At 43.2% G+C, this 28000-nt stretch overlaps 1 protein-coding gene across 1 annotated transcript; it reads left to right on the top strand.

The window, feature by feature from the left end:
• Positions 1-120: 120 nt before the first annotated feature.
• Positions 121-28000, top strand: lats2 (large tumor suppressor kinase 2). Its single transcript, XM_044365611.1, has 9 exons — positions 121-352; positions 7554-8297; positions 17439-17571; positions 17930-19521; positions 20746-20973; positions 21143-21497; positions 21824-22006; positions 22709-22815; positions 23715-28000. Exons 2-9 carry the CDS (start codon positions 7932-7934, stop codon positions 24270-24272), a joined length of 3522 nt encoding a protein of 1173 aa, XP_044221546.1. The 5' UTR covers positions 121-352; positions 7554-7931; the 3' UTR covers positions 24273-28000.

Below are 28000 nucleotides of genomic sequence, written 5' to 3'. Positions count from 1 at the left end.
TTTACTATCACAAATCAAAAAGCTGCTCTTAACTCAAACTAAACATCGCGGAGTGAATCATGTTTATAATAGACGATCTTTGGGTCAGTGCTGACGTGCGTCGGTCCGTCACGTGACCTGAGGAATGTTAACAATGCAGCGAGTGTCCAACTTTGTGCTGCATTTCTGATCCTGCCTGGAGGCTGGGGAGAAAATGGAGGCTCATTTCATCATATTTACCCCGTTCCTCCGTCTTCACTGAGCTCCTCAGCTCTACCAACGCGCTCAACTACCTGAAAACCGGATTTTAAAAGTTGGCGTTTGACGGGATTTACTCTCCAGTCTGAGTTATTCTTGCTACTTCTCTCACATGGTAAGTTGAGAGTTACTTTTTTGGGGAGGGGAGTGGTGGTGTAACTTATTTCCACGACTTGTTGCTGAGGGGAAAGTTCCGTTACGGGTGTGTGTTAAAAGTTAAATGTTTTAAACCTCTACAGAGTCAATTCTTCCTGCATAGAAACGTTGTGCTGTTGCTGCTGTAAGCCCCCCAACCTGGGATGCATAGAGAAGGCCACAGGACGTTAAAACAGGGGTTTCCAAACTTTTTCATGCCCGGGGGCCCCAGGCAGAGACTGGAAACTACACAGTCGCGTTTTTGTAAAGGGGTTTAAGATTTGCCACAAACGAGGAGTTAAACTTAAAATCAAAATACTCCTTTTTTACATACTTTATCCCCTGGTGCTAATTTCAAGTAATTGCAGTTATGCTGAGATGTTTTTGCTGGGGACCCCCCTCAGGGACCTTTAAGGAGCCCTAACTCCATGTTGGGGGGCCACTGAGTTATAATAAAGGGGACCCAGACGCTATCCAGCTCTAGTTTTGCTGCTAATATGATGTGTTTCAGAACATCCTGTGCTCATTTCAATGTTTTAGTAGTATTTGTAGAGAGAGACTGCATGCACTACTCTGTAATAAATATACAGTTGTGATATATGGTGAAAACACACTGTAAAGAGACATAAAGGTCTCACAATTAACCTGAGAATTATTGGATCATTTTTTATTTTTCCACAAAACAAAAGGTGGAAATAGCATCAGTCTGTTGGGGTTTAAAAAAAAAGGGAAATATCTGGAAAAACTGTCCAGGATGTATGCATATCATTTGTTTAGAATTTGCAATTTTCACTCTATTGTAAGGCTTAAGGCCTGCATAGTTTGGCTCTGATGCAACCATGTGTTTCATTCAGGTGTGCCACTACTACTCTACACACACACACACACACACTCTCTCTCTCTCTCTCCCTCCCTCTCTCTCTCTCTCTCTTTCTGTCTGACACATGCTTTTACTACATTAAACTGCCAGCAGTTGTTGGGTTTTATCAGTTCAGGTGTTTGATTAGTAAAGAAGTCACCTGGCAGTAGGGACTCCCTCCTCACAATGCAGAGCAGCAGGCCCGAGTTATGCAAACCCATTCATAACACCCAAGTTTTATTTAGACACTTTATGTTCCTGCCAGTCTGTTTCCTGAGGCGGGGGGTCACATTTTTGCAACAATTAGGTCTATTATGCTTAGGCTATGGTGGTGCAACAGTGTGTCGTCAGGTATCGGGCCACAGCTGGATTGAATTCTGTCAGGCAGTGCGGAGGCATCTGTCAGGGAAGAACCACAGGGATGTGGGAAATCACCACTGGACTACAAACAGATGTTGGCTGTGTCCATTTAAGCTTTGTTGTGCGCTTTATTGTTACAGAAGCAGGTAACCAGGTCCCACTCTGGAAGTAAAACAACATCCTGGGTGGCAAAATAGTGAAGGGTTATTTAGGATGAAGCAGCCACTGTGGCCACTGGATGTAAACTCCGGCTCTGGTGCTTGTGCCGTGCCAAGGCCTGGTTTAAATTTGCATGTGTGTCTGTTTCTGGAGATCTGTGAACACCATGGAGTGCAGAAGTATGTGGGTGTAGTGTCCCTTAAAGACCTACAGGTCTTTAATGCTGTTTTTGGACTTTCTTGTTCCTGTTAACCGCAGCTGTGATTACAGAGTTTCTACAAGTTTTTTTGAAATGAAAACACACATAGTGAGAAATGTCAGTTTATACACCGGAGAAATCCAAATGTACTCACACTACAGAGGAAAAAAAAAACACCAGTGCATCACAGACTGAAAAATATGTAAATGATCTTTCCCATGGGAGTCACATACCACTTTAGCTCTCTTTTTCACTGACGAGCTCATATTTCTCTTTCACTCTCACACACTCAATGCTGTGACTTCCCCTCAACTCTTCTCTTTGTACACACATGACATTTCTTGGAAGACACAGTCCTGGCCACTAGCGTTTCCCTCATTTCAGCTGTCTGTCACTCCACTAGGCTAAAGCAGCTAGTCCTCTCTTTTCCTCTCTCTTCTCTTCCCGTAATTTCCACAAACACAGGAGTGACATTAGCTTACACATTCTGTCATATTTATCCAACGGGGTTGAAATTATCTGGGCAGCTCAGATTGAGCGTGACAGCGGCGCATGAAGGTTCAGATTTAATCTGCGAACGGCTCATTCCACCAGATATCGGTGCCGAGCAAAAACAGATTTTTTTTTTCGAAGGGACGAAACGGAGATAGCTGGTCCCGCTGGTGCCAAAAAAGAAAGGCATAGATGAAGCAATCAGCAGCCAACACATCAGAGCGTCATAGGCTGAGAGACCTGTCCATCAATAGCTGTTCTGACACCTGCACCAAAACAAATTCCTTCTACACATGTACTTACTACAACTTCCTCCTGGTGTACTTATTCAGCAAGTACACACCAGGAGGAAAATACTCTTCTAGCTGAGGAGTGTCAAGCATTATGTGGAACAGAAGTTGTCTGTATTTCAAAAGAGAGGTTTTTCCTTTCACTCTAGTGTGCTTGCTGTTTTCTTTCATCTAGTGGCCATCAGAAGAACTGCAGAGCCTCACATTGGCTTCAATGTTTTCCTGTAAACTAAAGAAAAAAACTGTCAAGATTAATATTTCAGTGCAAATAAACGTATAAGAGGAGTGACTTTATTGTGTGTGATTTATCTTAATTGGAGTAGTACGGGGTTAAGTGGATTCTTAGCACACTTGCACATTTATTATTATTGATGTAATTGAAAAAGATAAAAGGTAGAAGACTAAATGACACTATAGGATGGATATATTTGCAGCACATGTTTGTGTGAAAGTGAGATTTTCTTGAATGTTGGCCAATTCGGGGTCAGAGGTTAAAATTTAGGGTCAGGTCACAGCAGAGATTATGCTGAGGTATGTACTGATGAAGGTTAGAGGTTGTGGTTGTGGTTTGCAGAGCGGTGTTCTTTCACTTTTTATTACGGTAATTGTTGAAGTCCCCCCCCCCCCCCCCTCCAAACACACTCTTAATTCCTATTCCCAGACAGAGAACATGTCATACACTTTTTTTGGGGGGGGGGTTATTTTGGTCAGCATAGACTGTCCCATGATTCAACGGCGGTATGAGTTTACTTGTAGTTACTTGTGGAATGGAATGCTCATTGGTCGGACGTGGCGCCTGAAGCATCACAGGAATGGAGGCAAGAGATCCCAGAGATGGGGCAACATTTATGCAGCTTGACACCCTTCGTCCCGCCCTGCCCTGCCACCCACCAATATGGAAAAAAAAAAAAAAAAAAAAAGAACAACAAACATGTTTTTGTCCATGCAAAGTTTTATCTGTACAAACAGTGAGGGCTGTGTCCTTCTTAGAAATGGCCCAAAGGGATGGAGACAGACAGGGAGGAGGTGGGCGGGGGGGGGGGGTGGGTGGTTGGGTGGGGGTGGAGTTCAAGGGCTTCTTATGTTTGGCCAGTCTGGTGTGAATGCCATGATCCCGGTCATGCTCAGCATCTACTGGAAAGTAGCTGTGGGTGATGTGGTTGAGATCAGTATCAAGATATTAATAAGAACATTTTTGATACATATATATATATATCACATTATATTAAACTAAATAAGGACATTTTGTTTGGTTTTTTTTATGTGAGGCGTTACACAAACATTTTCTCATGTGGCAAACCAAAACTTGAATGACTCATTTAGTCAGTTTTTAATCAAAGTTTTCTTGGAATCATCTGTTTGTATAAAACTGATGGTTCCCAAGCAAAAATGGTGAAACAATAACACAATGTGGTTATATCATCACCATGCTATTCCACTGAAATTTTATAAATGATAATATTGAATATCTTTTGACTGGCAGCGGTGAGACGAACAGTAAACTGTGTGTCCTGTAACACACAGCGCCGCAGGTAATTGACTTTAACTATATTATTTATAAAGTAGCTATTCTCTATGGAGCCATGAATGAACATTTTAGAGTTGCAGAGTGGGAGTATATATCGATTGGTTGACATAGCAACACTATCAGCTGGTATAACGGACATCTTTTTCTTATTTTAACTTTGTTTCTGAGATTTGGTGTGATAGGTGGCTCCGTACCCAGAGAAGAAGCATCATCATCAGTAACCTCAGTGATTGAATGTTTCTCACCACAATGCATTTTGGGAAATTGTAGTTCTCTTTGAAGGTTTTTCAGATTATAACTCCTCTTCATTCTCTACTCTGGACCACAGGAAATACTAGTTCTGATGGTTCCAGCAGGTGTCTGCTAAAATAGTCTACCAGGACACTTCAGACATGCTTCCAGTCAACGCTCGGTGGATGACTGAGACGAACCTTCCCAGTATAGTTGCTATAGTAGCTATTTGTTTACACTTCATTGAAACGGGCGTAGTCATTGGTTTAACTGACTCAATACAAACTTTAGAAAATGGTTTATGCTTGTGGTATGTTGCCATATGAGCGCAAAAGGTGGTGTGATAGAGAAAATAACAGACCGGCCTTTGACTCATCCATTGCTTTCATATGTTTCTGGATAATAGTCAGTCACATAATCAGATCATTAGCGGCTTGTGAATTTCTTTTACTGATCTACCTGCCAATCAGATTCTTTGAAACGCACCCAGAACAATCACAGTTTGATTGCTTAGCAAAATTGTTTGAATAGCAGACAAGTTTTTCGACCACAACCAAGTCAAAACCTGCCAGCATGTGATTGTGTCTGGAAGTGTTCCGATGTTGGTAAATAACAAACCAGATTGGCATCTGGAGAGCAGACACCACCCGCCAGCCAAACGGGAATCTTCTCTAGCTGAGGAGGATATTTGAAGCTTGTGAGCTGCTCGGTCGGACAGGAAACCGACCTGCCGTCAGTTTCAGGGTCGTATGTCAAGAGGTCTTGCTTGGTTAGTAAAGTGAGACTTGACTTAAGTGGAAGAGTGCAGCAAAAACTAAATCAATAAATAGTAAAAAAGTGAAATATATCCTCTCTGTTAATCATGTGGGAGATGCTACCAGGTTCTGACATTCAAGACATTAACATTCATAATCTCAATAATGTGATGTACTGTCAAAATAACAATAACAAGGGCGCTCAGTTACCAGCACAGTAATGTAGTGATGATGAGAGAATGTCAGTCTCTGTTTCCTTAAACAGTTTGACAAGCGTGCAGATGAATTAAAAATCTGTATTTGTGTATGAATACAGTGAACACAGTTTGTAAAGTTAACGCTCATAAAGCACATAAGCCAGCAACTCCTAATTAATTAATGAATTGTGTCTGAATTTATTGATATTCTGTTTGTAAATTCATTATGTAATAATCCAGGTTATGATGAGAATGTCTCATAGTCTGTATAAATACTGTAGTAGTGTTGTATTTTAGGGAAAGTGAAAACAGTGAATATACAGCACTGTGCAAAAGTTTTAGACACTAAAACTAAAGGGAGGATTTGGTCCAAAATAATGTCATCAATACTTTTATTTATCAGTTAACTTCATATAAAGTTGAGTAAACAGCAGAAACCTAAAGTAAATCAATATTGGTGTGAGCAGCTTTGCCTTTAAAACAGCAGCAGTTCTCCTCATTACACCTACACACAGTTTTTCAGGTACTTGGCAGGTCGGTTGTTCTGCATCTTGGAGAAGTTGTCACAGTTCCTCTGTGGATTTCGGCGTCTGAGCTGCTTCTGTCTCTTCATGATGTTGAGATCAGGACTCTGTGGAGCCAAATCATCTGTTGCACGACTCATTGTTCTTCTCTGTGATGATAATAGTTCTTTATGACTCTGGCTGGATGTTTGGAGTCGTTGTCATGCTGCAGACTGATCAGACGCCTCCCTGATGTTGCTGCATTATGGAGAAGAATCTAAACATCTGAAGAGCCTAAAACCTTTGCACAGTTCTGTATCTCACATCAAAGTATACTAGTCTACCTGTTGCATTGTAGTCATGTGACACCACACCTGTCAATGATGACGTAAAATGATGTTAAGTCACAAGAAATCTCAATTTACTGCACGTTATTGAGTAAACTATTAAGTGTGTGTTCTAGGGAGTAGTGAACGAGGGAGTGATATCAGACACGCTGTAGGTGTTTATTATAAAATTTTGCGTGCATCACCCTCTACCTCATTTGCTCCCGGTCATCATAACGAATCAAAAACCTTCCAAACAACAGGCATCTCCTAATGTCACCCCTGATGTCAGTGTTTATCGTCGGTCCTCGCATGACGCATCTGACAGCAACACGTGCATCTACTCCACACGTCATCCCAAATGACCTGGAGGAGTAATACTGTTGTGGCAGAATGTGGAGTATGTTCCTCTAAGATAAGACTGTCAAACGGTGTTAAATGTTTGATCGCAGGAGAGCATCACGGGCAGCAGGGAGGGCCGCTGACTTGTTCTTGTTCTGACCCCACGCTGGAGCTCTGTGCTCTCACAGGGGTGTTTACCGATGACCACGTAGCACAAGTATGCAGTGACAGGGGCTGACTTGTGCAACCGCAGGGGAGGGAGGTGGTGGGGGGGGCAGGTGGTGTTTTATGGCCCCTAACATTCCTGAATTATGAATTAGGTATGCAACAGTACTGCCTGTGCATTCCTGGTACACAATCTAACTTCCAGGTTATACATGTCTCAAACTGCTCCCATTTTGCTTAGATTTTTCTTTTTGACACATGAGGGTCATTCTGATATCAGGCTGGTGTCGACCTTTTTGTGAATATAAGGTAACAGCTGATCATGTCATAAACCTCTGGGGAAATGTTATTTCTTTTCAGTGCCTTTTAGTTTTTGCAAACCCTGCTGTATCCCAGAAAATTTAAAGATAGTGAGCATCAGTTCAAAATCTCAACTAATTGTGATGTTTCTTAAAAGTTTAAGCTTGGTATGCATGTTGTTAGTATTAATAAATACCTTTCTGCAATGCACTGATAGGCATCAACATATATATAGAAGGAAGCAGCAGTCAAAAGTTTGGACACACTTTCTCATTCAAATAAGGGAAAAAGTTTTTTTTTTTTTGTCATTACTACTTCTACATTTTTGTCGTTTGTAGCTAAAAGCAACACTTGTTATTCTGAATGTAAATTGCCCAGTGCCTGCTTTAATTTTAGAAAAAAAAAAGAAAAACAAAACATTGACACTATGCATGACCACAGTCTCCATGCTCTAATTCCATCCCCTCCTCCACAGGCACAGATTGGCAGCATCATGGTTTGGCTTCGCGGTACCCTCGTGACCGGCTGCATTTCCTGGAATAAGCTGGAACCTGAGCCTTGAAAGCCACACCATGGAATGCCTGTAGTACCCCGCTTCACCTTCATCCACCCCACCAGCATCAGCAGGAATCAGAAACACAAAGAGAGACACAAACAAATAAGGGACACAGAGGAGGATTCCCAAATCTGTCCCTCCAATCTGCTGCTGGAGACTTTATCTATTTAGGTCAGCCAGCTTGGGAGGGATCTTTTTTGGAGGGGACTGAGCGCCAGTTTGTGCGTGTGAGCGCACGCGTGTGTGTGTGTGTGTGTTTCCCTTTTTGAGTAGGTGCCTGCCCTGGGCACTGAGGCCATGAGGCCCAAGACTTTCCCAGCTGCCCCGTATGTGGGCAACACACGGCAGAGGCTTCAGGAGATCAAGGAGGGCCTGAAGCAGCCGGCCAAGCTGGTGAGCCAGGCTCTGCACGGAGGCAGCTCCCGCAACGAGGGCAGCAGAGGGGCCGACTGCAAGGGCGGGAAAGACACGGCCAGCCGGCAGCAGCAGCTCCGACCCCCACAGAAGTTCAACAACTACCAGAATGCCTTGCGGGAGATCCGCAAGTCGCTCATGCCCTTTGCCAACGAGTCAGGCCCGTCTTCGGGGTCGGGACACCCTGCCGGCGCCGGGGAGGTCAACCGGCAGATGCTGCAGGAGCTGGTCAACGCCGGCTGTGATCAGGTGGGACACAGAGAGAGAGAGAGAGAGAGAGAGAGAGAGAGAGAGAGTGTTTGTTACATGCATGTGTGTGCATATGCTGGTTTGTATCCTGGGAGTATGAGTGTTGGTGCAAACCCAGCTATCCCGTTATTATCTCTATCTAGTGAGCAGGACTGTGGTAACAGATTTGTTTTCTCAGCTGTGATGATCTACCTTCATTTTTCAGATATTTGTTTCACTGCATAAGCCACTAAAAGATTCCAATCTGGTTATTTTATCTAGAAACACTTTCTCAGTGAACAATAAATTAAACTAAAAATTTAAAAAAAAATGCAAATAATACAGTTTCCCAGATGAAAAGGTCAGGCTGGTTTTTCACAAACAAATCTTTATCTCCATGAATCCACACTGAAGAATAAATTAAAGAAAACAATTGTGAATGGATGTCCAGATGAAAATAAAGAGCAAATGTCTGAATAAGGTTCAGTATTCTCCAGACACCTCAGTTGACCTCAAAACCCAGTTTAAAGTTTTTATATTTCTGGAGCGGGACTTTTGTTTTACTGTTACAAGATTGATTGTGCCCTCTAGAAACATAAAGTAGGACCATTTGTGTGTGAGTCATAACTGATTATATCGCTTCACTATTTTGATCCATTTCTCATCTCCACAATACTATTGTCACATTTTTGTATAGTGATATATTGTGATACCCCATGACGCCGTTTGCTCCGTCGCAGTTAAAAGCCACTTCACACAGATGTGAGAAGCCGCTCTGCCCCCTTTAGTCAGGAATTCTCAAATGAAAGCGGTCAAGAGTGCCACACAAATGCAACACAATATAAGCCTTCCCTGCCAAGTGTACAATGCCATGGTTACGTAACAGTGCCTGAGCGTGGAAATGTTGAAATATTAGATGGATTTCCCAACCGGGTTGTTTGGCGTTTACTCCCTCTGTCCCGCTAGAGGAATGCGAGGGCACCGTCGAACGTCTCCAGAGGAAAAGGGAAGACGAGCGTTTGAATGGGAAGAGCCGGGCCCGTTTCACACTCAACCTTCAGCCTCACAAATCCCTGAGTAACAGTCATGTGTATGCTGTTAATCAGGGGTCACTTCACTTCCCTTGAGTTGAGGGAGAGTTGACCTCAACATCAAACCGCAACCGTATTATATTGCACCTGTTACTAAGCTCTGGATGAGGATGAGGGAGTTTCATCAAGCTGCACCTTGTCTTGTATTCACATCAGGACTAAAACTAAGGTGCATCTAATCTGACAATAGCAGTAACAGGTTACACTGTCCTGTTAGAAGATGAAATATGAGTCAGGAAGTCCAGTTTGTAGGTTTAGTAAATGCCTGGACATCACATGGAGGTTTATTCTGAAAATAGAGGGGAAAAAAAGTGTCACTCTGAATGCACACTTATTGTTACTTTCTTTTTTTTTTTCAGTAACTGCTCAATGATTTAGTCTTTAGAGCAATAGAAAAAAATAAGTCAATAAATAGAGCAGAAAACAACATACAGGCTCAGTCAGAGTATCTTCTTTTCAGTATTATTCTCTTCGAGAGCTGTTGAAAGGCATTGAGGGAAATCCTTCAGTTAAGGTTTGAGGGGCAGCCATCCAGTTTTTAGATTTGGTACAGCAGTGGTTAAAGGACTAGAGGACGGGCCCTGTGATGGAGCTCGGCATGTGAAGAATGCTCCACTCGAGCCCATGCACAGCGCTATGAAGAAATCCTCCCCGCTACAGCGGCGCCCCTTCAGGGAGAGACTGTGGAGCCGAGCCAAATTGATTTCAACTTATCACGACGACAGACCCGCTGTTTGTCGGGTGTTTGCTGATAGCTGAGCTCTTTTGCTTTGTGTCTTGTTTTCTTCCTCTTACATGCAGCTTCTAGTGGGACTGATTCAGTGATTTTGCCCAGTGAGACATCAGCAGGCTGGTTTCAGCTTCCTGAGTCTCCAGCACTCTTCAGAGTTTGATAGTTATATTTCTAATTCTGATCTAGAAACTGACCTCTGATTGGCTGTGTGTTGAAGCAGTAGTGTCCAAACAGCTGCTCTATTGTCTGGATTAGTGTCGGGAACACCAAAGAGACGATATGAGGATCAACATAACATGGTTCGATCCCAACACGTTCCACGTTTCTAAAGTGGACAAAACACAAAACTCCAAAGTGCTCCTGACTGCACGGCCAGCATCTTGCACGGTAGCTTGCTGCTGGTGTGTGAGTTAGCGTTATTGTGTGTGTGTGTGTTATTGGCAGAGTTGGAAAGCTTTCACTATGAATTCACCACAGTCATGTGATTGAAACGGAACCCTACCTATTTTTTTTAGTCCGTGGCAGGAGAGCCAAAAAGCTAATTTTGTACACTATCCTCCTCCTGGTGCAAATATCTGTAGACGATAGTGAAAGAAAGGCTCGTAGGCTACAATGGAAGCCATTTCCTTGGCTACAGCGCCGGCTAGTTGACCTCCATTGCTGCCACCATTGTGAATGGACCAAACCAATGCTGGCTCAGTCAGTACAAACAGGAAGCGAACATTCAATGGCAGCTGGGTGGACCAGTTCCTTCTGCTGCAGTCGTGTCGCCACCCAGAATGTCGCCTCTCCTCCTCCTCCTCCTCCTCCGTGTCTGGTCCGTCTGTCAGACTCTGCTGCTCAGTCCCTGTCCCTGTTTGTCCCTCCCTGTCCCTGTGTGTGTCTGTGTCTGTCTGTGTGTGTGTGTGTGTGTGTGTGTGTGTGTGTGTGTGTGTGTCATTCTTGATAGGTATGCATGTTTTATAATAATGGCTTTGATTGATTTGTGTTCATTATATTAGTAACATACTAATAATAACAGGAGTTTTAATGAATCTAATACTTGATTTAGCTTCAGGAAAAGTTTTCACTGAAATCATTTCATGTTCAAAACATAAGACCAAAATAAAAGCCCTCATGTGGAAGCCAGAACATAGTTTATTAATATTGTTAAAAACAACAAAAATGTAACTTCATCAGTGCGTAGGAGAGGATTTAATGTCTTTATGCTCAAAGGATTTTACTTTTACTAATATGTTTATGTGGCCAAAAAGTGGTAGTAGTAGTAGTTATGTAACAAGAAATTAAATGCTTTGTTTTCTTTTTTCACATTGTTTAAAATTTTTGGGTGGTATTTTTGCATTTAAAGTGATCTTAAATTACACTACAGCCTGCTTTAAGAAGGAAATTTAGTTAGATGTTATTCCCAAAGGTCCTGATATTTCAACCTGGCCTCAAACAACAAAGAACCTGTTTTTTTTTTTTTCTTCTTCTTCTTCTTATCAGCTAGCCTCGTCTTCCTCCTCCTCCTCCTCCTCCTCCTCCTCCTCTCCTTCTCTCTGGTCCTCTCCAGCTGCAAATTGCGGAGCGCTGTGGCTCGTTACATAATCACTTTTTTTTTTTTTTTAAGGGAGGAAATGTTTTGGAGGGGGAGCGAGGGAGGGAGGGAGGGGGACCGGGGGAGGGAGGGAGGAGGGCGGGGGTGGCATGCCACGCATCGAGATGACAGGGAAGGAAAGGAAGTGAAGGGAAGGAGGGTGCGTTAAACGTTTTCCTTCCCTGAATTTCTCGGCCATCCCCACAGGCCTTCCACTGTATGTACAGGACAAATTGCGGCCGGGCAGGAATCCGGTGCACGCAAAGAATATGAAAGCCTCCAGCGTGTGAGCGAGCGAACGCGGCGGTGTTTATGCAATGATGAGGCCGGCAGGACGTGACTTGGAAGCACTTTTAGTGTGTGTGTGTGTGTGTGTGTGTGTGTGTGTGATCATGGTTTGTACGTTAGGGTTAAAGACGAGGCTTCCCTCGGCTCACGCTGTCATAATTTGCAAGCGAGGCGTAACCTCGCTTAAGCTTTGTCATGTTTTGTCGGTAGAATCCGGTATTTAGCAAGTTACAGCCACGGAGGAGGAAGAGGAGGGAGAAATGTTGCTGGTTTTATGGCCCTCTGTGTGCGGATAATGCATGGATGTCCTTCCCAGCATGTCCATCCATCTGGCTTTGATTTGCAGGGTCCTACACTGGAATGTGTTTCAGAATTGGGTCAAAGAGACAACTAATATAAAAAAACACTACGCTGGCAGCATAAAACTTCATGAAAATAACGTTCTCCTCATGCAAAAAAAAGAGCTGAGCGCACGTCTGTGTGAGTTACTCTGCTTGTGTTTGCACTCGTTTTGTCACTGTCAGTTTGTGAGTACAGTTTGTAGGCTGGTGATTATGTGTTTGGGATAACTCGGCGGCTTGCGGCCCGCAACCATTATGACAAGGGTGCAAATGTGGCCTGGATATTTTCGACTAAGAGAGAGAGAGAGAGAGAGAGAGAGAGAGAGAGAGATGGGAGAGAGACTATCCAGATTGCAAATAGCTTGAATTCCTGCTTCCTGGACTGTGGAATGTGAGCAAGGAACATCTGTCGCCATGACAGCAAGGTCACCAGGCCCGCCTCCACCCAACACACACACACACACACACAATTTAAAGAGACAAACAATAAAAATCAGACAGAGAGTATGACTGTTTTAATGGTTCAATATAACTCTTATATGACATCTTAGATATTTGTAGTTTTTAATCCAAATATTTTAGGTTCAAGTTTATTATTAAAGGCAGGAAACTTTTCTCCTTTATGTTTCTCAACATTGTCAATCAGAATGTTTAATGCTGTTGAGACTATTTGCACATTCAAGAACACAATGAAAAGAGCAGCATGGTTATGTAACACATTCTGATTGACTGATCTGATAGTTTAACTCTTGTTTCCTCATGTTTTTTTTTTATCATTATAGCATCAATATGGAGTTATTTTCTCTTCAATGAATTCTGCAGGAGTGTTGGTGACCTGTACGGTTTAAAACACTGATCATGTGATCTCAGTGTGTCATCACCCATCTCTCTCTCTCTCTCTGTTTCTCCGCATTTCCTGTCAGCTCTGTACTGTAAAGACAGAAATGCTGAAAGAGACTTTAAAAAAAAAAGAATTCTGCATTAAGACACTTACACATATTAACCAATATACAAATTGGCAATACTGTACTTAATTATCATCATGCCGTTAAAGCAAAGCTGAACTTAAAAGAAACAGAGACATAGATGAGAAGACGGAGGGAAGCAAACGAGGTAGAAATAGTGAGTGAGAGGAGGACATAATGTGACATTACTGGGCGGCGCTGGCTACGCAGGAATGCAACACACACACACACACACACACACACACACACACACAGGAAACAGAGTATAAACAGTGCTGTGTGTGTGTGTGTGTTGATGGTCAGTCTTGTGCTTTGGGACGTGGAGTTGTGTGTATGTGTGTGTATGAACGCGCGGATGAGGGGGTTGTATTCACTATGATGATTTACACCTATATAGAAGCACTGTGATGGACACACACACACACACACACACACACACACACACACACACTCTATAGAAAACATAGAAAGTGTGTGGCCCTGGCATTTCCTGGCTTTGAGAGGTGACTGTGCCCACAGTTGCTGCACGGTCCTACTTATGAACCATTTATAGTTTCCTCCCGTCAAATAAAGGCGGCCTGTCTGAAGGGGCACAAAATGGCTGCGCAGAAATAAAACTTCTCTCTTTTACTGCTCAGACATATTTTTCATGCTTCTGTTAGATGACATTATACTCCTTTGCATTATATTACAGCAGAAAACCTTTAATGTCCTCATGTACTATGATACGCTCTTATTTTGACACAACTTGTATCACAAAGAATTGTAATCGCCTGCTAAATTAGGACGATTCCTATCGATAAGAACCATCGTCTGAAGCGAAACGAAGAAGAAAATGGCATCAGTTCCATCAAAGGCAGCAGACAACAGGAGAGTTTTTCATTTTAAAGCATCTAAAGGGGACGTATTTAAGACAGCACGGTAGCTAAAAGCAGCTTGTTTGGCTCTGACCGGAGGCGCTTCCAGCTGACTGCTTTCTAAAGATCTAAAGGACCTACTGGCTTTATATTCTTCAAGCATATCAGACATGTATTTTGGCCCGAGGCTGTTGAGTGATTTATAAGCTAGCAGCAGCACTTAAAAATCTATTCTAAAATTATCTCGAGGCTGTAGTAAAGATTGAAGAACAGGAGTACACACAACATCTATTGCAAGTCTTGTCTGCGCTGGAAGAGGATGACTCCCATGTTGCTCTTCCTGAGGTTTGTTTCCCAGTTAAAGGGATTTTTTTGGGGGGAAGTTTTTCCTTATTGGAATTGAGGATCTAAGGATAGAGGATGGACAGATTGTAAAGCCCCCCCCTGAGGTAAATTTGTGATATTGATATATAAAAATAGAATTGACCTGACTTGAGTGATGTGCTCAGTTATCCTGGTTCTTGTTAGAACTCTGGGAGCAGCAGTCTGAATGAGCTGCAGGTGTTTAATAGGGTTTTTTCGGAAGAGCAGACGAGAGCATTTCAATAGTCCATAAATGACAATGTAGCATAAAAGACCACAAATATCTGATTATGGTGCCGAACGTTCAGTCACACTACGGGATAAACACCTGGAATGTAAAACTCAAGCACATTCTCATGACTGGAGCTGATAAATATGTGCATATGTAGGTTTGAGTGTCTGAATCATGACTTCCACCAAAATACCATCTGCAAAAAAAAAAAAAACCCAGAAGAACTTTCATTTGTGGCTGCTGTTACTGCTTGCGGCCAGCAGGGGCGTGCGAGCGGTGGGGGTGAAGTCTCGAGTTGAAATGTCTTTGCAGTGAGGTCATATGCCATTCGAGGGGATTTCCTCATGTAGGTGTGGGTCGCTCAGCCGGTGAAGGAAAGACAGATTTTTACTGTTGTGTTTCTCTTCCACTCCGCTGTCCTGTTTGTTTACATGTTTGCTATTGTGAAGAAAACAGGAAGTCAGGGTAGTTAAGAGGCAGCTGATCATCTTAATGCCTCCCCACCACCCCACCTCCACCCTCCACCCCCCCCACCCAACACCACACCACCTAAAGGAATTTTAATATGCAGACGGTGTCGAATCAACTTAAACATCTACTGCACATAATGTTCAGGACATTCCTCTCATGAAGTACACTAATGAGTTGAATTCAAGGTAATACTAGGAGGGATTCTCGTAAATCTTTATTACATAAAACCCATCAACCTTGCCTGATGGGAAGACATGAGGATAAAGTGATGAAACATGTTGTTACAGGTTAGTACTTGTGCCATTCTACTATGATTTCCTATTAGACCTCTGCAGCATTCTGAGCTGTAGTAATTGTTCTGCTAACAGACGGTTTATTTTGACTTAAGTCCATGAAACTGTCAGTTTGGCTTTTTTTTTTTTTTATTATCTTGATTTAAATCCCAACAACTATAAATAAAGAGGTCACCGCCCTCTAGCTGCAAATGATGTACGTGTGAAGGCATCTGAAGGTGTTTAAACTAGTTTCTCATTTGAATCCTGAGCTGAAAAGCTTTTAAGATCTCCTGCCTTACATTAAGCCAAAAGGAATGATAGGCATTGTTTAAGAAACAGCCGTAAACTGGAAAGGAATGCTCTGCATGTTTCCTTCTTCCTCCATTTTTTTGCTGCCGTGTCTCAATTGTAAATTGCACAGCAGCTGATGATAGAAAATACCAAAGCGGTTAACCAGCATTTTTCACATAGGTGACCTACATACCTCTGGACTTTTCCAGTGACCCACCTGTTGGAACTGGACTCTCCAGGCCTGGGATGAGCTCCACATGCCCCACCTGCGGGTGTGATTGAAGAGGGAGACGAGCCAAAGGGCAAACAAGCAAATAAAAATGCCACTTTACATGAATGAAAATGGAATCAACTTAATTCATAGATCTTCACTAGAAGCTGTACGGCTGCATTAGTTGTGGTATTTTTGTGTTTGTCTTTTTTTTTTTTTTTTTTAATTCATTTTGCAAACTAAATCAGCCAGACATGAAATATTTGGGTGTTGCTTTAGTGATGACAGGAAACTCCCATATCCAAGAATTGAGAGTTGGCTGCTGAACAGGAATCTTTTTGATTCAGTCTGCTTCCAAATTCCTATGAAACTTTTCTCAATGTCCACGTGTGATTATCATTTTGTCTTCTTCATTGGATTCTCTGAGAACATACTGTAGCTTGTGAATGCAAGTGATCAGTCTTTGCTTTGAATGTCATTAACAAAATGTGACAACATTACTGTGTGACAGATTATGACTGTGGTAGATGATCAATCTCAAGCTAATTTAGGGTCTCTGTTGACTGTTAATCAGACTGAAATTAACGAAATCAAAAGAAGATTAAAAATATAGTTTAGTAGTAAATGCTGAAACCTGCAGTATCACCAGTATGTTAAAGGGAGCGTTTACCGGTCGGCTCCTGTGAAGCTCGTCTGTCAGTGCCACTGAAGTACACGCAGGACCACACCCTGCTGTGAAGCTCTAATTACTGAATCATTCACATGAAATAATTGCACCCATTACGAATTATCATGTGGCTATATGGCAATTGCCTTGACTCAGTTTTCTTTGAATGCTGACTCAGGATCACTTTGCTCATCTTTTTTCCCCACTTTTAACAGTTTTTCCAGTGACCTACATTACAATTATTCCCAATCTACTGATTATTGTAACCATTTTCAATAGTCATATGACTCACTTCTGGTATCTGACCTGGCATAGTTTTTATGTGTTGTTGTTGTGAGAGGCACAGGAAGTCACTGATATGTGACCCCAAGTAGAGAGGATGCAGGTGTTTGAGCACCCCCTGGGACAATTTTTTGTGTGTGTGTGTCTGGTGTGTGTTTTGGGTGTATGGATCAACCTGATGTGTGTTTATGTGTGTTACAGGCATGCATGGGCCTGTGTTTGTGTATGATTCATTGCTGCTACCCGCAGTAATTTGTGTGTGTGTGTGTGCAGAGTATCCAAAGCTGAATGTCTGGTCAGATTCGTAATACATAATGTTGTTCACTTATTCTTTGATCAGCATTTTCCGCTTTTTACTCAAAATTTCTGCCATTCTACACGTTCTTTTAGGCCTTCTCATGTTTTACAACATGAAATATTTGAGAATCTTGGCTTTTGATGAATAAAAAAAGGAAGTTTTCAAGAAAAATGTGTCAAAGTCTCCTTTTTTGAATGTGTTTTTGTGTTTTTGCACTACAGGAGATGGCTGTTCGTGCACTGAAGCAAACAGGAAGCAGGAACATCGAGGCAGCCTTAGAGTACATCAGTAAAATGGGTTACCTTGACCCTCGCAATGAGCTCATCGTCCGTGTCATCAAACAGACTTCACCAGGTACATGACTGCAACCTACTAGTAAATTGACTTGGCTTTTTGGTGAAAGAGATGGTACTTATGACTTCCCGGCATGACTGCAAACCCTTGTCTTCATTAGGGGTAACTGACCTAAAAGTAGCCCTGACATCAGCACCCCTGAAGTTAGCACATAAGATATAATTGCTATATGGCATCTTCTCATAAAAAATTAAAAATATTAATTTACTGTATATGCTCCTCATTTCTCATACAACCCATGTATTACATCCGTACTGTATGTGCTAATTGAACTAGATCCTTTTCTAACAGAAAGTTACATGAAATTACTACAGTATTTCCTTAGTATATGAAGTGGTCTTACCTGTTGTGCTTTCAGGAAAAGCTGGCATGCCAAACACAATGGACCACCGGCCTGCGATGGAGGCTTCAGGTGAGGCAGGTGCCATGCCCCCGTACCACCAAATGGGGGCCCCACTGTATGAAGGGGCTGGCTATGGCCCAGAGGGTGAGATGCCAAGATCCTACATGAGTGCCCCCCCTGTTATGAACTACATGATGCCCCCATCTGGAGGACAACAGGGCCCTGCCATGGGAAACCCAATGGGTCGACCTCCCAGTATGGGCACCTATCCACCGGTGATGGCCACCCAGAGCAACCCAGCTAACACCATGTACCCTCCAGGGGCCCAGCAGAAGGGCTATCCTGGCACTATGGAGCAGCATGGGCCCATGATTAGCTACAACGTCCCTGGCCAGCCGCTGCAGCTCCAGCCACAGCCACCAGGGGGCCCTGTGCCAGGCCCCCATTATGACTATGGCCATACCAGGCCTCACATGATGGAGCCTACAGGCTATGGAGTCAAGAGAACCGCCTCCTTCCAGAACAAGATGGCACCGCCACCCATGGCACCCCCAGACAACTATGTCAACATGCAGGGTAAAGGGCCCATGGGCCAGAACGGGCCAGGAGGGGGAGGATATCCTGCCAACCTCTACCTGCCCCCTCACTCCCACCCACGCCAGGCCAGCCCCACCTCCCACCAGGTCCACATGATATCCCGTTCCCCAGGTGCGGTGGGAAACATGGGCCCAGACTTCCCCGATCTTCCCCAGGGCTTGATGACGCCATCCAGGGCTAGCCTCAACCTGGACCTGTATGACCACCACTGGGCAGGGCCTCCAGGCCCTGAAGGAGCTCCGCCAGCCAGGCAACCCCAACCCCAGGGCCCATTCAGGGGTGAGGTGCGTGTCCCCAGCAGAACCAATTCCTTCAACAGCCGATCTGCTGGGCCCAACGGCGTTCGGCCTACGATGGCAGCACCCCCTGCGGCTGGGAAACAGGATCCCTCATTGGGCCCTCCAAACACCATCACAGCTGTGACGTCCCCGCCCATCCAACAGCCGGTCAAGAGTATCCGTGTGATGAGGCCAGAGCCCAAGACAGCTGTGGGCCCATGCCACCCCGGCTGGATGACCGCCCAGGCCCCGGACACAGCGGAGCCTCTGGCTTACATGCCAGAGGAGACCTACTCCCTTGAGCCTGCTCAGGAGCCACGCTGTCCGCCGCCACCCTACCCCAAAAATCTGTTTATGTCTGGCGCAGCTGGCGATACAGGGGCCCTGGAAGGAGCTGGAGCCATGTGCGGAGGTCAGGACCTCAGCACCTCTGCTGCCAGAAGCACACACAGCGGCAGTGGAGGCAGTGGAAAGGCCGAAGAGAGCCAGCAGGTTAAAGAAAAAACCAAGATGGGGAAAGGAGAGAAAACGGTGAAAGACAAGAAGCAGATCCAGACGTCGCCCGTTCCAGTGAGGAAGAATGGACGTGACGAGGAGAAGAGGGAGTCACGCATCAAGACCTACTCACCTTTCGCTTTCAAGTTCTACATGGAGCAGCACATAGAGAATGTAATGAAGACCTACCAGCAGAAACTGAACCGCAGGCTTCAGCTGGAACAAGAGATGTCCAAGGTAAGACAACACTTCACTGCACTCCCTGCTGTACTTAACCTGCTCTATGATACAAATTCAAGTCAGCTGCTGAATCATCTGAATAATAAGCAGACACCATTGAACCTAATGGTTTGATGGTTTCTAAGGTCGCTTCTCTGTGGAGATTTTATGATATTTAAACTTTTTGCTTCTCCGGAAAGCGTCAGTAAGTAGGAATTAAAGGAGCACACAATGTGTTTTATCCCATTGACTACAAATTGTGTATATGTTACATTATTGCAGATCATTTTATAAAAGATACCATATGTTTTCAGAGTTATTTTTATGTCAGACATCAGTTTTATACATTTCAATAAAACATGAAACGACATGAAACTTGCTTAAATCCATCATAATGAAAAAACAGCCATTAGACTATATAGGCAGTGATTATTTTACAAGCAACAGCAGCTTCTTATTTTAATAGAACCAGTTATGTTTATGTTGATTCTCAGCAGAGCACACAACCATCAGTGTTCCAACACGCACTATCAACAGAGGACATTTTTGACAAATAAATGCCAGCAGCGAGGTGTGCCCTGTGAAGGTTTAATTGTCTCAAGCAGGCTTTAAGTCTCTCTGGAAGTCATCGTTTTCATAGCCCAATGAAAAGAAATAAAAGCAACGGCTGCCTTTAGGTTGGAAATCAATCAGGAAACGGCATGCTTTGAAAACGGTCTAGAGTAATCTGTAAGTATGTTGTATTAAGTGAGCTTAAACTGCTGCTAAAACCTCTGGTACAGTTCTTGTGCCTCTGTGTATCTCTATGAGTCGCACAGAGCAGTGATGGTCAAGAGGTTATCTTCCAGAGAATTCTCCCTCAGGGGTTTGTTTTAGACAACAAGACCTTTGTCTTGGAATGAGAAGTCAGTGAGTTCACACTTGTGTTTGCATGAGCTTGTTCTGAATCATGACTTTGGCCTCTGCCCTTTTGACCTACTTGAAAGTAATTTGAAAGGCATTTTGAGAGGAGAAAAAAAATACCACAGCCAGTCCCAGACAGTTAGGTAACAGACTGAGTAAAATTTGACAATAAGGTCAGAGCGCTAGGTTCAGCCCATGCCACTTAACTTTCATTAAATGAAAAAAATGTACTTGTATTCACGTTTTTACCAACACCGCCTCTCAAGCTTTGTGTATTCATAAACTTGTTTATTCTCCTCATCGTCTCTCCCCTCTTCAACCCCTTTCCTTCCTGTGTAGGCTGGTCTGTCAGAAGCAGAGCAGGAACAGATGAGGAAGATGCTGAACCAGAAAGAATCAAACTACAACAGGCTACGCCGTGCCAAAATGGACAAATCCATGTTTGTCAAAATCAAGACGCTAGGCATAGGTGCCTTTGGTGAGGTGTGCTTGACACGTAAGGTGGACACTGGTGCTCTTTATGCCATGAAAACACTGCGCAAGAAAGATGTCCTCAACCGCAACCAGGTGATTATTACATATAGACACTACTGATTTGAAGAAAACTTGAATCAGAGCCTGTGAGTTTGCACAGAATATCAGTTTTGTGCAATTTTTGGCATCATTGCCTTTATTGATATCAATGATGATGTGTTGTTATAATAACGAGTTTAAATGAGGACTTTCTTTGGTGCAGGTGGCCCACGTGAAAGCAGAGCGTGACATCCTGGCGGAGGCAGACAACGAGTGGGTGGTGCGTCTCTACTACTCCTTCCAGGACCGCGACAGCCTCTACTTTGTCATGGACTACATCCCCGGAGGAGACATGATGAGCCTTCTCATCCGAATGGGCGTCTTCCCCGAACCTCTGGCGCGTTTCTACGTGGCAGAGCTGACACTGGCCATCGAGAGCGTCCACAAGATGGGCTTTATCCACCGTGACATCAAGCCTGACAACATCCTCATCGACCTGGACGGACACATCAAGCTGACTGACTTCGGCCTGTGCACAGGTTTCCGCTGGACGCACAACTCCAAGTATTACCAGAAAGGTGAGACTTTCTGATGAATTATTATACTGTTGATGTTGGGCTGTTTTTGTTAAGCTATGTATATGTGTATGTTTGTATATATCTATGCATACACATATGATTCACTTATGTCTGTTGATTAACTGTAGTGAAATTGTATTTTGGGAAACTTATTATTAACTAATTAAAGAAAAAAAACAGAAAACCAGTACATATTAATGTTTAGCCAGAATGAATTGAACATGTATTTTTTCATACAAATGTTTGCAGCCAGCTGGTGCAGGCAGTGTCTCATTGTGTGTTTCCTGTGTAGTTTAACAACATTGTTCCCCTCCTTCTGTCTCCAGGGAGTCACGTCAGACAGGACAGCATGGAGCCCAGTGACTTCTGGGATGATGTGTCTAACTGTCGCTGCGGTGACCGGCTGATGACACTAGAGCAGCGTGCCAACCGGCAGCACCAGCGCTGCCTGGCTCACTCTCTGGTGGGAACACCCAACTACATCGCACCCGAGGTGCTGCTGCGCAAAGGTGGGTGCTGATTTATCAACCAAAGGTTTGACAATTTCTCTTTGTATGTGCTTGATCATTTCAGACACTGTGTGTACGTACTGTAGTTATTTGTTTAACTGGGCAGAAAAATCCTATGTTTTCTCATGCGTCTTTGTGCCAAATATTTTATTTGAAATTTAGTTCAGTACACTTTTATCCTGCAACATTAGAATGTTTTGTATCACTAATATTAAAAGATACCTTTCATAAGGAAGGTAACTGAAACCAAAAACATGCATAAAATATGAATATTGTTATTCTCTAGAATACTCAGACATCCTGCAGTCTCTAAGTGTTTAGACAGTGACTTATTTCCTGTTGCGTTGACTCTGTACCCAGCCCAGAAAATGTGAAATGAAACAATGACTATGAGGTTTAAGTGCTGAGGTTGAGCTTTAATTTTCTAGTATTTGGGTTGAACACAATGTCATAATGTACTGTTCAAAAATGTTGTATAAAAAGAGCTGAAAGTTCTGCTGTTTATCTGATATGGACCCTTAAAGCTGAGAGTCAGCAGCTTAACTTAGTCATTGTTTTATTTCTAATCTAACATGCAGGAGTACAGAGCTGACACAATAGAAAATATGAAACAAATAATACTTGTACTGTTTTGTCCTGTTTGTTTTTTCTCTGAAGTCAGAGCACTTATCAATTCATGTGACGTTTGTGTCTCGTGTGCAGGTTACACCCAGCTGTGTGACTGGTGGAGCGTGGGAGTGATCTTGTTTGAGATGCTGGTGGGACAGCCACCCTTCCTGGCCCCCACTCCCACCGAGACTCAGATTAAGGTCAGTGAAGAAGAAAAACATTTCCACTTTGAGTTGGAGTTAAACCATTGACCAATAAATGAATGAACATCAGCCTGGTGTACCCGGGTCAGTTTTATCTCAGCAGGGCAAAGAGAAGAACAAAAATAAATAACACATAGAAATTAAACATATAATACACACATAATATCATCCTTCCTTCTTCTTTCTATCAGCTGAATTATGGCAAATAGTACATTGTATATTAGGACTGAAATGAAAAATTATTGTCATTCAGTCTGTCAATATATTTTATAATTTTCCACTAAGCATTATTAGTCCATTAGTCATAAATCATTTGGTCTAAAAATGTCCCTGAGCCCAAGGTGACGTCTTAAAATGTCTTGTATTGTCTGTCCAGCAGTCCAGAGCTCAGATATATTCAATTTACAATCATATAAAACACAGAAAGAAGCAAATACTCACGTTTGTGAAGCTGCAACCAGTGAGCGTTTGGCATTTTCCTTGATAAATGACCTAAACCATTTATCTGTTATCAAAGTTGTTGATAATTGATTTTCTCCGGGTTGCCTATTCAGTTAGTGACTGTAATTGTTTCAGCCTGTGTAGACATTACACTGTGCTAAGCTAAAGTTACAGGAACTGTTAATGTTTTGATTTTAAATCTCCAACCTGGCATGATGACAAACTACCAAAATATCAATGACATGACGTCAATAAATGAGCTCAATGTGACTTTTCACCCAAACCACAAAAAAGTGCGTGTTTTCCCTCCTACCCACAGTGGTATTTAGTCATACAGACAGTTTTGGAATCACAAGCTCAGCCTTCAACTCAAAGAATCAGACGGCCTGATGATGTCATGATACATTTGCATCTAGCTGCTGTTTCCTCATGTATGATATCTCTCCACTCCCCAGGTCATAAACTGGGAGAGTACACTGCAGGTGCCCGCGCAGGTCAAACTGAGCCCCGAGGCCGTCGACATCATCGGCCGCCTCTGCTGTTCGGCGGAGGACCGGCTGGGTGCCAACGGAGCCGGCGAGATCAAAGCCCACCCCTTCTTCACCCAGATGGACTTCTCCAGCAATCTGCGGCAGCAACCGGCCCCCTACCGACCCAAGATCGCCCACCCGATGGACACGTCCAACTTTGACCCCGTGGAGGAGGAGGGCGGCCCCGGGGCGTGGAGCGACAGCGGGGACAGCACCCGGGCTTTGGACGCGCTCTGCTCCCCGCACGGGAAGCACCCGGAGCACGCCTTCTACGAGTTCACCTTCCGCAGGTTCTTCGACGACCACGGCTGCCCCTTCCGCTATCCAAAACCTCTTGAAGTCAGCGAGGTGCCGCCGAGCATCGTCGGAGCCGGCAGCACTGGCCCGGACGAGGAGGAGGAACAGGAAGAGGAGGAGGAGGAGGAAGAGGACGATGAGGAGGAGGGAGAGCAGGGGGAGGGATGTGAGCCGGTCTATGTCTAGAGCTGCAGAGTGACAGGCCTCCTGAGCGTGCTCGTCACCCATCTCACGGCCCTCCCACCCACCACTGCTCTTCTTCTGTGTGTGTCTGTGTGTAGAGGTATGCATGATACACAGGTGTCTCTGTGTGTGTTTACGCATATCCGGCATGTATGATGTTACAGAGTGTGATTGTTAAGTTGCAGGAGCAGGACTGATGAACATCGCCACCTTGTGGAATCTACTGTGTGTCCACAATGACTTCAAATACGAGTCTCCCCTCACCTGGGACCAAGAAACAACATTCTGTATGTGACTGGCTGCATCAAGGGTGAAACGTATGTGGTTAGGAGAGCGAGACTCAGAAACTGCACAGGCTGAAAGGAGATTGTCAATAACCTTGGGAACATAAGGATGTCTGGATCACAGAGGAAGTTCAGACAAGATTTCTAATCCGAGGACTGCTTCAGGTCCTTCCAGCGGTTTCTTTGTATCCCATTCCTTCCACCCTCGGTCTTACAGATGACTGAAACACCAGGAGCTACTTCCTGTCGGACCTGTGCTGCTTTACACTCGAATATTGGACACGGCAACGTGAAGAAGAGTGTAACAAGTTTACTCTGAGCGCAGGAGGGAGACTGAATAAGCAACACGCCTCTTTCACAGCTGCTGCAAAATAAGCTACAAAAAAAAAAAAAAAACACACACACACACATGCATGCACGTGCACACACTCACGCACACTTCTTCAGTACAGCTCGTGGGGCGAAAAAAGGCATCGGGTCTCTGCAGGTAGATGTCAGCGTCCATATATTGATGTTTTTTGGCTCAAAGGTTTAGAAATAGCTGTTCAGTGTCCCTTTAAGCATTCCGTTCTTAAAATTTATTTCTGTATATTCACTTTAAATTTCTGCATTTGCAGCAGATCAAAGTTCACAAAATTAGAATCAAATGAATAAAACAAGATATTTTTTATTGGTTTATCTTCTATACTCACAGCAGCCTCCTTTTGATTTCGTGCCAACTTTAGTTCTGCATAATGTTTTGATCCTTCTTCACTCAGAGGCTGCTGCTGCTACAAATATTGTGTTGATAAAATACTTCCTGTTACTGATTCTACACACTGAGCCATTTCAAACAAGCCCACCCGAATAAACCTTGTGAAAGTTAATAGAAATCAGAGCCCACCTCGGACCGGCCTAACACCCCCCCCACACCCACCCCAACCCACCCCACAGTAGGTCAGATAAGTCGGTTTCTGACTGAGAATCAATGCTCTAACACACACAAACATACACACACACACACACACACACACACACACATTCACTAAGATGCACAGTTTTACAGCTATCCTGCAAAGATCAGTCCCACAGTTGCATTGTAACTAAAGCAGTCTCCTCTCTCTTCTGGAGGCGTGTCACGAAAAAAAAAAACACAAAGCAACACGTTCTCACAACAGCCAAAACATGTGATAGTATGACTAAGTGCAATACAAAAAAAAATACATTATATATAGTTTTCTAAACACTTAATATCCTTTTGAACGTTTAGTACTGAAACATGCCATGTACAAATATATTGGTTTATATATATATTTTTTTTCTCTTTTCAGTTACAACATGCTGCTTATTATTGTGGTTAATATTATTTACATTATTATTATGATTGTTATTACATGTGTACCTGTTTTCGTCATGGCTTAAAGAAGCTTAATTGCCAAGTGTGCTTGGGTTTTGAAAGTAACGAGCTGTGTGCTTTTTCTAGTTGAATGTCGGAGCGTGCGTCGCCACATGACGACGGGGCGGCAACAGATATGATGATGATGATGATGATGATGATGATGATCAGTGTTTGCAGAACATCGACGGCAGACTCTTCACCTCCTGCAGCCAGGCTGGTCCTGAATGCAGGAGGAGGAGGAGGAAGCTGTGAAGGTTCAGGAAGAGGTAGAACGGAGGAGTAGACAGGAGATAGATGTAGAAGAAGAGCGAGACAGGTCGGCTTCAGGAAACGTAGTTTGAAGAAAGAATGAATAGCTTTCTCTATTTTACAAAACCGCAAACAAAGAGTTAGTGTTTGGTACATTTTTTCTTTTTATTTATCCGAAATGACCACATGTTTGAGTGTTGTTTAACTCTGTTCTTTTTACGACAGACCTGTGCCATGTTCTGTATCGGAGCTCTTCAACACGATCATTCAGTATCTTCTTGCTTATTGACAATCAGCAAACACTTAAGTGCTCTCTCTGTGTCGAACTGAACAGTTTGGTGGATTTTACACCGAACTCTTCCAACAGTATTCTGAATTAGACTTAATGACTGGGAATGCTAAAGAAGTCAGAACTATATTATTCTTTGATGCATAACTGGCAGGATGATAATGTATGGATCAGATTTGTTACAGAAGTTTTTTTTGTTTGTTTGTTGTTTTTTTTGTTTTTTTTTTTTGCTTGACAATTTATTGAAAGTTTGTTTTTTACTGTAAATGTGCCTTGTGTTCTAAAGTGAGCAGCACAATCTTAAAGACTGCCTTCTTATTATCTCCTCTTTTTCACAGACCTCTTTTATATCTCATTACTCTCGATCTGGGGAAGTGGACAGAGCGCACTCTGTTTCACATTCACACTGACTGTGTTTACATGTAGCAACAAGCTTCATATAATTGTAGTCAAGAACTTCAGTAGAAGTAGATGAGTCAGAGATTTAGGGAATGAACCTCCAGATGGATTTTCCCATTGAGTCACGTAGAGACTATTTTGTTACTGTAACAGAATTTATTTCCTGTTGCAACACAGTATCTTATGAAACGGTAACAAGGTTTTCACAGCTGTACAATGTGACAACTGGTATTATTGGGTCGGAGCAAATCATTCAAATTTTAAATTTCCTATCACAGATTGATAGATTTATTGCATGGATACCAAAAATGTGAAATGAATCACAGTGAGATATGAAAGTAAGGAAGTGAAAGACTCAAATCAGTATGTAAACACAGCCAGTGACACGCCTACGAGCTGCCCAGTTAAAATAGTCCTCTACTGAGCAGCACCACTGGATCCAGCAGAGATGAAGTGCCTCGCTCGAGGGCATCATAACTGGGATTGCTAAAGTAGGCTGGTGTTGCTCTGTCACTCGTCCCCATCCAGTTTTCTATCAGCCGGTCCAGACGTCTGTAAAGACGTCCTTCCACTTTTCTAAACCTCTCGTCGAATTCACATCGACCAGGACAGACTGCTCCTTTAAAAAAAAAAAAAAAAAAAAAAAAAAGCTTTATAACGAGAGCCGCGGCTCTCTGCAGAGTGTGTGAGTGCCACAAAGTGTGTGAGGTGTTTCCTGGATGTGTTTTTGTTTTCTGTTTTTAAAGTTAGAGAGTGATGACTGACAATCTTTGACTTGATGTCCTACCATCTGATTTCTTCACGAGACTTACTTGTGTATCCTTTTTCATTTTGTATTTTTACTCCAAGGAGCTTCTTGTTGTCTTCAATGCTCCTTAATGTATGATACAATTCTGTTACTCTTGAATTTATATTTATACAGATATACATATTTTTTGTATCTTTTTTTTCCCCTTTTTTCAACTTCCCCTGTGCTAAAGTTCAAACATCCATGTCTACGCAGTATTATAGATGATGTAATGTGGACAGCTATCTCTTTTTTTACATTTATGTATGAACTGAGAATTTGTATAAATGCTGTCACGGTCTTTGTGTGTAAAATGTATGTATAAATTAAATTAACCAACTCGGA

The sequence above is a fragment of the Thunnus albacares genome, chromosome 11 (assembly GCF_914725855.1).
Source record: "Thunnus albacares chromosome 11, fThuAlb1.1, whole genome shotgun sequence".
In the NCBI taxonomy this organism is placed as follows: domain Eukaryota; kingdom Metazoa; phylum Chordata; class Actinopteri; order Scombriformes; family Scombridae; genus Thunnus; species Thunnus albacares.
This window is presented reverse-complemented; position numbering and strand designations above follow the sequence as displayed.